This window comes from Amaranthus tricolor, chromosome 15 (genome assembly GCF_026212465.1).
Source record: "Amaranthus tricolor cultivar Red isolate AtriRed21 chromosome 15, ASM2621246v1, whole genome shotgun sequence".
In the NCBI taxonomy this organism is placed as follows: domain Eukaryota; kingdom Viridiplantae; phylum Streptophyta; class Magnoliopsida; order Caryophyllales; family Amaranthaceae; genus Amaranthus; species Amaranthus tricolor.
This window is the reverse complement of record NC_080061.1, coordinates 10,937,896-10,948,511: the sequence shown is the minus strand read 5'-3', so window position 1 is coordinate 10,948,511 and position 10,616 is coordinate 10,937,896. Positions and strand designations below refer to the sequence as shown.

Sequence of the window (10,616 nt, the reverse complement as noted above, 5' to 3'; positions counted from 1 at the left end):
TTTATTATTGTTGTCGTTTATTTATTTCTTTGTCACTAGAACATCGTCGGTCATAGAATCCGATTTAACTTTAAGTCAGACGGTTACACTTTAAAAGATTGTGTGTCTTCAATATCGTACAAAGCTACTAAATTTTTGGGGCTTTGTGCAGCTATTGGGTAAAAAGAAACCCTATGAGAAATGGGTGAAAATTAAAGGAGAAATAAAACAGTTTTTAGTTTAAGGATTGTTTATACTCCTTCTGTAATATATATGTACTATATTTTTAAAACTTCGAATATTAAATATTTGAATTTCAAAATACTTGATTTGGATTTGTTCAGTTTTAAAATTAAATAGATTAGAATTCAATAAATAGAATAAATTATCATTTTTAAAATTAAATATCAAATATTCATAGATAATAATAGGCGTCTTGCGTCCATATGTAATAGTGTCAGTCAAATAATTATGTAAAGTGAACAAGAATGAAAAGGTAAAATGATTTAACGTAACATTTCATAGAAACAACTAAGCTATAACAATGATCACAGCATCACACACTTTTATGCATATACAATTGGATTTTTTTCAGCCCATACCATCATATCTTCAATCATAGAAACTTGTAAAATTTGAAATATAAAAGTAAAAAAAATAGAAAAAAAATCAAACAAACAATCTTTACAAATATTTTCCAAAATAAGCAAACTTATCTCAAATCAGTACTTTGGGTATGTGCACTGTTAGTAACAGTGAACAATTACTGAAACTCAATAAAAGACAAAGAGTTTGTTCGCCGTTACTAACAAGGAACAATAACTTTAACTGCTTTTGACCTTCAGTCATTGTTCGCTATTAGTAACAGTGAACTGATGCGTGATAAAAATAGCTTCATCTTCTTCCTTCCTCATTTCCCCCAATTTCAGTAAACCCTAAGCTAAAAAACTCAACATTCCCTCCCTTATTTTCCTCCATTAAAAACCTTCAAACCTTTAATTAGTCCCTCCCTCTTCCAATCCAACACTAGTTAGTGGTCTAGCATATACTTAAAAGTTGTCTATGGTACATTTTTCTTTGATTTTTCATATTTTTATTCGAAAATTAGGGTTTTGCATAATTTTCAATATTTATTCTTTTCCAATGCATGTTGCAATTTGTGCATTCACTACTCCTTTAGGTCTTCACAAGCAGTTTAAGGTAATGTATGAGTGGTTTTTTACTTATTGTGTAAATTTGTGGAGTGTGGTTATTGAAAATGAGTTATCATGTGTTATTTAGGCTTAATTTACTTAATTGATTGTGGATATTGATTATATTGAATTAGGTTACTTTAATGTACTTAATTGATTATGTATATTGATCACATTGAATTAGTTTAGTGTAATGCACTTAATTGTTTATGTATATTGATTATATTGAATTGGTTTAGGTTAATGTACTTAATTGATTATGTATATTTATTATATTGAAGTAGTTTAGGTTAATGTACGTAATGGATTATGTATATTGATTATATGGAATTAGTTTAGGATAATGTACGTAATTGATTTTGAATATATTTATTGAATATATTGGATTAGTTTAGGTGAATGTAGTTAATTGATAATATTGTTTTAGTTTAGGTATATGTACTTTATTTATTACGTATATTGATTATATTGTATATAAATTGTAGGCTTATCTACTTAGTTGATTATCTATATTGATTTAGTTTAGGTAAATGTGCTTAATTTTCAATTTCTTTCGTAAAATGTATTTGGTGATGGAGTTGTTTTTGTATGGATTCATGTAGAAATGACATCATTTCGTGTGACTATTGCATGGTTTTGGAATGGTTCCATTCGTACAAGTGGTAACAATGTTAGGTATGTTGGGCATAACTGTAAATTGTTTGCATGCAACTCGAATATGGATTTGAATGAGTTTAAGCTTCTTATATGTTCTAAGATTGGAATTGACACCAGACGAAGTATGGTTAAGTTATGTTATAAATACGACATAAGTGGTCAATTGTTAGCCTTTTCGATTGAGGATGATGATTCTATAGATGCTATGTGGGAGCATTCAAAGGCTACATCTATTCCCTCTTTGGAGTTATACGTAGAAGAGGTACCCCTAGGTAATCAAGTTGTGAATGTTACTTCTAATCCTTCTCCTACGCCTATGCCTATTTTAACATAAGAAACTCAAAATTCCTTTGTTCCTTCCCCATCTTCTACTCCTTCCAAACCCCCTCAAACTCAAGTCCTAAATGATCTAACTATTAATTTAGGAGTAAGTATTGAGTTGGTACCTTGGGATGATGGTAATGAGAGTAATGAGCTTGTTGATGATCCTTTTGAGGATGATGTGGATGTGCATGAGGTTGCCCTAGCTAATGACATGACCCTAGAAAACATTCCTACAATCGTTGCTCCTACACCATATACCCTATGTCCACCTCTGGATCAATATGTGGAGGACAACTCTTTGAGGACTTGGGCTTGTTATACCACCTACATCGAAGATGGGGAGTTTGAAAAGGGTATTATATGTTATATATATATATATATATATATATATATATATATATATATATATATATATATATATATATATATATATATATATATATATATATATATATATATATATATATATATATATATATATATATATATATATATATATATATATATATATATATATATATATATATATATATATATATATATATATATATATATATATATATATATATATATATATATATGTTCTATTAGACTTTTGGCGAAGAATCATCCATGATCGGACTTGTAATGGCTTGTGTTGATGACTTCATTGCAAATAGACGATGCTGATAATTCAACATTGTTTCATTAATAATGATTATAAATACATCGTTCATTCATGAAATAAAACCATTACAACTTAAAAACGCTTATTAAACCTTTTCAATATTCTCTCGGTTTCTTTCCTCCTACGCGCCTTATCAATTCCTTCCCTTCTCAAGTTATGTATCTCGTTTCTAAGCTCTTCATTCTCATTGTTGAGCTTAATAATGATGTCTTTTTGCCATTCGAGGCCCTCCGGATCAACCCACCTAAAGTAGGTGCATCCTAATCATCTTGGAATAGTGGACAGACAATATATTGACGCCCAGGATCAAAATCGCTCCAATCAGGACCGTATTCAACTTCATGACCATAATGACAATACTCTTCCATTAAATGATGATTTGACATATAACTAAATTTACATAAAAACATCAACTAAAAAATTAATAAATAACGTAATATAAAGATTAAAAATAAACAAAAGAAAGTGAACATAAGTTACAACAACAAACCTTAACTTAACTTCAAAAGCAATATGATGGATAGAATAGAACAAAGTTGATGTATTTGTAGAGCATATCTCAACGACTATATTTCAAAACTATAATGGCTAGTTTGAGCAAAAACAGCCTACAAAAGTAAAAAAAAAAAAGTCAAATATTTGTTCGCTGTTAGTAACAACGAACAAAGGAGACCTGGTCAAACAAGGTCAAAGCTACTAACAACGAACAGAGCTTTGACCCTGTTTGACCAGGTTAAACCTCTGTTCGCTATTAGTAACAGCGAACAAATCCTTTGCCTTTTTCTGACCCTCAACTTTTGTTCGCTATTACTAAGTGCGAACATTCCAAATTACATGTCTGGAAAAAAGTGTTTATCTTGGAAAATATTTTGAAAACTTGCCTATTATTTGACTTTTTTTTAAAAAAAAATATTTTTTGCTTATTTGTTTAGGTTCACATTGAACAACTATGATTCCAAATAAAGTTGAAACATTAATGGGATACTTGGTTAGCTAAAATTTTAAGTAGGTAACGAAAATAATTAATAAATTTTCTTTTTTCTGCGTGCTTGTTTGTTTGATATGGAAAGTAATAGAATCAGTTTTCTTAGAGTATTGGAATCTGCTACTTTGTGACTCTTTATGAACTAGTGGAAACAAAATCTTATCATCTCCCTTAATTAAAAAAGCTCATGAATACCCTTTTTACATCAATAACTAGAAGGATTTGTTTCCACTGCTATCTAAACCAAACAACTTTTAAAGTAACACAATTAGTTTCCTTTCCACCCTCTTATTTGATTCCTTTCCTTTTCCATTAAAATAAATCACAAATTCTTGTGAGAGACGGTTTCTTTGAGGGATCATCTCTAATTGGGTCGGTCCATTATATGTTTTTAAAATATTATAAGTAGGCATTAAGAATTATGTAAGTAAATATTTAAAATATTGAAATATAGGCATTAAGGTTACGGTAAGTAGACATTAAAGATAATGTAAGTAGACATTAAGAATACGATAAGAAAGACATTAATCTTTAATGGGTTGGGCTTGAGATACGTCTCTCAAAGAGACAATCTCTCAAAAAACTAGTTGAAAAATAAATATAGCAAACACCCCTAAGTATCTACATAATATTGTAGATATAATACTTGATTGAAAGCACAAACTCTTTATAATAGTACTTAATTTATTTAACCTAACATAAATGCAAATGAAGATAAAAGAAAAACATTTTGAAGGTGTAATTACTGAAGACAACAATTCAAATTTTGAGATAAATCAATCATTATAAATCTAAATTTAATTCATTTTATATTTTCCTATTTCATAATAAATACAAATATAAATAACTCATCATAAACTAAAAGATTATTGAGGCCTAAAAATAAAATGTGGTCAAATGTTAAATCATAAAAAGGAAACAAAAAACTTCAAAACAAGTTAGTGGGTCAAAATCAAGTCGATTCAACATATTACACATTAGATAAGTATTGTAATTTTCAACACAATTAATAAAATGAGTTAAGTTTGAGTCAAGAGTTCCAATCAATCATTTATAATCGAATACTAAAGTAAACTTGACTTGATCTGTTTGTCGGACTCAAGACATAAGGGTAGTAACAACCTATCAGAAACATATCTAAAATAATTAAATATTACTAAAGTAAAATTGCATACATCATCTTTTCCAAAATTGTCTATGTGTTAATCATTTATTAAAAAATTTCCGAATGCTATGATAATGTCATAGTAATGATCATACTTTGTAACTTTATTAAAAATCATTTAATAAAAACTATTTTAAATGATTTTACTTTTATCCATATTGATAATTCTTTGAAATTAGAAAAATTTGACAATTAATGCACAAATTATGTAATGCTGACAATTATTGAAATAACTATTTATCGCCTTGAGTCTAACAATAGCTCATTATATATTTTATCAAATTAAAATGCTACAATTATTATTTATACTTCATCTTATAAGCAATAATAATTTTATTCTACCAAAAAAATTATTTTAAGCTTTTTTGTTTTTTAACCTCTATATTTTGAGATTTTTATTACAATGTATAGGAATCAACATGTTTTGAAGAACATGACAAATATCTTAGTTGTAATTAAATGATTACAATTTAATGATTAACAATGAATTACTAAAATATATACTCCATCCAACCCACTATCTAAATCATAATTTTTATTTTTTTACTATTCAATTATCACTTTTAGGTTGTATTATATATATATATATATATATATATATATATATATATATATATATATATATATATATATATATATATATATATATAAAAGTTAAAACATACTCAAATAAGAACTTATTTGATTCGTATTGATTTCAATTTTATTAATATAAATTTTTTACAATTTTTAATTATATCCAATTAGAAATATTAACAAAATTAAAATACTTTTTTTGTTTTTATTTTGTTCTTCTCATTTACTTTTTGTGTATATTCAGTGCAAACTTAAAAGTAACATAAATTTAATTGTGAGTTTTATAAAATTTTAAAAAATTGATATTTAGAAAATATATTTTGAGACAAATTTATTGATCAAGAGCCCACATAAATATATTTTTTCATATAAATCGATAAAAAATTATAATCAAAATTTAACACTGAAATTTATAAATTGTATTTGAAAAGAAAATATAAGAATAGAGGGAGTGATACATTGTCAATTTGTCATGTGTGCAAAATAAATGTGTAAATGAATGATAGTGGCATGGGTTGACTGTTGAGTATTAGTTCCTCAATTTTCCTAATCTTTTTTAGATTTAAAATATTTTATTTTAGTGAGAGAAATTTAATTAAACTGTTTAATACATATATAGAGAATAAAATATATCTATGTGTGATCTTTTTAAATTCTTCTTAATATATACATTTTTATTATATATTTTATATAATTTTTAATAATACGTATTTAAAGATATTAAAACTTAAAATTTAATTTATAAAATGTATAAAAGGTAAACGAAAAAAAAGAGGGAGTATATTTCAAAGAAATTGTCACCACGCGGTTATAATCTAGTTACCAACTAGAACATACCCCAGTCTTTTTCTCTCGTCTTCCCTCGTCTTCTCTTCTCTTGTGAGTTGTTCTGTTGTTCACAAACAAACAAAAATGGCGACTGTCATAATTCCAGAATTTGTACCTTCTCCTGAGCAAGATTCAGAGACCCTCAAGAACGCATTCAAAGGTCCCATCGTTTAATTTCTACCTTGATTATCTTTTTTCACTTTAATTTTTCTCAAATTTTGATTTCTCTGAATTTGTATGTTGAAATGGGTTTTTAATTTGCAGGTTGGGGAACAGATGAGAAAGCCGTAATAAGAGTATTGGGTCAGAGAAATGCAACTCAAAGGAAGATTATTACTCAAACGTATCAACAAATTTACAACGAATCCCTTTTTGATAGTCTCCGTTCTGAACTCTCTGGTGATTTTCTGGTATTTTTCTTTTCTATTCTTTATTTCCCCCTTTTCTGTACTTTTTGATAATTAATGACTTTTACATTTATTTTAATTGTAATTGTAGTTTCTGGGTTTGACTTAAATTTCATGATTTTGGATTGCGCCCCATTTTGAAAATTTTTCAACATTTAGACTTGTATGAGTTTGAAGTTTTAATTTTTCAACATAGAATTTATTTTTACTAATAATACGCTGAAATACATTCTTATGCAAAAACAGAGGAATTATGAATAAATTGATGTTCAAGCTTTGCTTTTGGGTTTGTTTTGTTTTCAAATTTGTTTAGAGTATTACAATTTTTAGGTGCGCTTTTGCTAGATTGTGATTTTTCATGTTAGAGTTTTTTTTTTTTTTTTTTTTTTTTTTTTTTTTTTTCACCTAAAATGTTGCAAACTCATAAGAACCGGGAGTATTACAATTGTTTGGAGAAATGCTGCAATTAATCAAAATACAAAAGTGCTTCAACATAACATTGTGCCCAAAACTACAAGAAATAGAGATATTTTGTGCAAAACTAAGAAGTTGTTTTCGATTGAACATTGATAGCAAATATGATATGAAACTTCAAATAAATGAAAACCGCATATGATTTAATGACCATTTTGATGTTGTAATGAGGCCTTTGTTTTTACCCAATGCTTGAATGTTTGTCTTAGTCTTAAATTCTTAATTGCCTTTCGGTTGCTCTTATTTCTACTAAGTTTACTATTCACAGAGAGCAATAATTCTATGGACATATGATCCTCCGGAAAGGGATGCAAGACTTATTAATCAAGCTTTGAAAGAAAGGAAGAAAGGCTCAAAGCATTTGCAAGTGATAGTTGAAATTGCATGTGCTTCGTCCCCTCACCATTTGATCGCTGTTAGGAAGGCCTACTCTTCCTTATTTGATTGTTCTCTGGAAGAAGATATTGCATCTAGTTTACAACTTCCATTGCGAAAGGTAATAGACGTGTTATGATCTTAGGAAGGTTAGGTGTACGCTTGAAATGTCGATGAAAGACATGTTGGAAATACTTCATCAAGTGTATGTGCAAGTCAACGCTCTTGACTTTTGACATGTGGGTTTGTGGGTCTTAGCCCACGGGGGGCCACTGTCCACACAAGTGTGCCACGGTGATATTATGTGACGAATTATCACAACCTAATAAGTCACAATAATGTCTACAAGTGATTCTTTACGTGAAACAGATGATAAGAGATTGATTTCTGATCTCAGTTTGGTCCATGTTCTGTCACTTTCTGTTATGCAGCTTCTTGTGGCTTTGGTGAGCTCATACAGGTATGACAAGGCAGTGGTAGACATGACTGTGGCGAAACTGGAAGCCGGCCACCTTCATGAATCCATCAAAAAGAAAGAATTAGATCATAATCATATTGTGTGGAATATTGCAACTCGGAATTTTTTTCAGCTAAGAGCAACTTTTGCTTGCTATAAGCAGGAGTACTCTAGCTCCATAGATGAGGTCACATTCCAACCTTCGCTAATTTTCCCCCCAGACAATTTGGTCTTGAATTTGACTCATTGAATTGTGACATTTTTACCCACTATTTTTGACAGGACATTCTGGCATGTGGAAACGGTGATTTACAAGCTTTACTGAGAATTGCAGTTTTGTGCATAGAATGCCCTGAGAAGCACTTTGCTGAGGTAGACTCATGCTCATTACTTTGATGCTTGCAAAATTATCCGAATTTCTGCACAATCTTGGTTCTAATTAAATCAGAAACATAAATTTCATGCAATAGAATTTTCGAGCTATAAGCATTGCTAATACCGTGTTTTTAGGTCAATAACGCTACCTATAGTTATGTTCAGAATTAACCTATTACAGTTTTTTTAGAAACAGCTACCTAATATGAAGTTTTTGTTTTGGTAACACTACCAAATGGAGTTTATCGTTATTTCTGGTCATGGGGGCGAACTTTTTCATTTCCCTCTCTTCCTACCTTTGTTGTTTGTTTACTGAACTTTCTTATCACCAAAACTCTGCGAAAGGTTGCAGAACCGCTGCGTTTTGTGCCTATGCTTTTTATTTAGCATAACTAGTGTCAATCTTTATGAGAGTCGTCACTTCCTCTTTTTTCGTTAGATCGCTCAATCCTCTGCAGACTGTGTAAGGTGGACTCACTTTCCTCTTTCCCTCTTTATCCTTAAATCGATTGACTTTCCAATTTCCAAATCAATATAGGTTCAGAGTCTTCAGACTACTGATATTATACAACAAAGCACTTCATTACCAGTCGTACTTCCACAGAACCTCTCTAAAATAGTGAGTGGTGGATGAAAAAAAGTAAGGATATTTTACCTGAAGCTGTTCTGGTACAAAGATCTTGTGGAAGGCAGTTTTTAGGTAATCTGTACTTCAATTAAGAAAACATGTTATAGATTACAAGTTCATTTGGGATTAGATTTGAGAAATATCCCTCTTATAAGGTTTATCATTCGTCAAATAATTTTTCTTTCTCTTAACACCAAATATTTAAAACCTTGTCTTGTTTATCTGCATCACATAAAGATAGATTAAGCCTGGCTGGGTTTATGATAGGATTTAATAAAGGGTACAGATTACGATGTTGGAAATACTTTATATGTGAGACAAGATCCCACAACATCCCATATGGTGTTGGAAATACTACCATATGGTTTTGGAAAACAATGAACCTCACCAATGTATGTGCAAGTCAACGCTCTTGGCTTGTGAGTTTGTGGGCCTGAGCCCACGGGTGTACCATATCCACACGAGTTGGCCACGGTGAGATTACGTGACGAATTGTCACGGCCTAATATATGGAGTATAGAGTGCACATTTTTTCAGAGGGAAGACGAAGTAGTTGGAAAACCATAGTTCAAAATATCAGCTTCATCACTGCATTGCGACCTCATTGTTATGGTTTTTGAATTTACCGCGACCACAATATGGGCCACTTTAACCACAATACCATCTGCATTGACTGCAACCGTGGCCGCATTCAATAATTTGCATTATGGTTTAACCTTTTCCCATCATTTCTTTGACTTGGTTGGATTGGTGAAAGTTCAATTATTCTACCATAACATATTCCATACAACTTTTAGCTGAAAATACATCCTTTATCTAGTTTTGAGTTTTCCGTTGTTTGGAGTTTGGACTAAATAAGACTAAATGTTGGATCTAGTCATTTGTTACATCCCCTGGTGACACGAAAAGTGTGGAGTTCGATGACAAATAATGGTTGAACTCTGTAAACAGGTTATAAGGAAAGCTGTGGTTGGACTTGGCACGGATGAAGATTCACTTACAAGAGCAATAGTAACTCGAGCTGAGGTGGACATGGTAAAGATCAAGGAAGAACATGTTAAACTGTACAATCAAACTGTTGAGGATGCAATTATCGGAGACACTTCTGGGGATTACAAGAACTTTCTACTGACTTTGGTCGGGAAACAAATTTAATCGCCATCTTCAAATAATCCTGCAAGCCGATCTAATCAGTGGTCATGGCTTGTTTATCTTGCACTCGTGTACTATAACAAACCATGTGTGATTGGAACTACTGCTTGTTAAATCAATGCCTGTGTATAACTTGTCTTCTTTTTAACTTAAACCTTGTTATTTCTAATTGAATTTGATTTGATCAAGTCTTGTGCCAAAAACATATATAGACTTATATAGCAAATTTGAGTAAAATTAAGCTTGAAGTTAAACTTACAGTTTCATAGTTATATCGTTGAACAGTTATTTTGCTTCTAAATTGTTTGAATATGTACCATTTTTTATGTCGGATGTATTATTTTGGAATATGAGACTGTTTGTCAAACGACTAA

The 10,616-nt window shown here is 30.1% G+C and overlaps 1 protein-coding gene across 1 annotated transcript; it reads left to right on the top strand.

Annotated features, from left to right (window-relative positions):
* The first annotated feature begins 6,331 nt into the window (after nucleotides 1–6,331).
* Nucleotides 6,332–10,591, top strand: LOC130801585 (annexin D3). Its single transcript, XM_057665462.1, has 6 exons — nucleotides 6,332–6,534; nucleotides 6,639–6,784; nucleotides 7,524–7,751; nucleotides 8,062–8,274; nucleotides 8,370–8,459; nucleotides 10,042–10,591. Exons 1-6 carry the CDS (start codon nucleotides 6,459–6,461, stop codon nucleotides 10,243–10,245), a joined length of 957 nt encoding a protein of 318 aa, XP_057521445.1. The 5' UTR covers nucleotides 6,332–6,458; the 3' UTR covers nucleotides 10,246–10,591.
* The last annotated feature ends 25 nt before the right edge of the window (nucleotides 10,592–10,616 follow it).

What these genes read in the sequence shown, in the direction of transcription:
- LOC130801585 (XM_057665462.1), top strand. Translation starts at nt 6,459, where the DNA reads ATGGCGACTGTCATAATTCCAGAATTTGTACCTTCTCCTGAGCAAGAT. An exon ending in CCTCAAGAACGCATTCAAAG is followed by an intron (nt 6,535 to 6,638) that starts GTCCCATCGTTT and finishes TTTAATTTGCAG; the next exon opens with GTTGGGGAACAGATGAGAAA. An exon ending in AACTCTCTGGTGATTTTCTG is followed by an intron (nt 6,785 to 7,523) that starts GTATTTTTCTTT and finishes TACTATTCACAG; the next exon opens with AGAGCAATAATTCTATGGAC.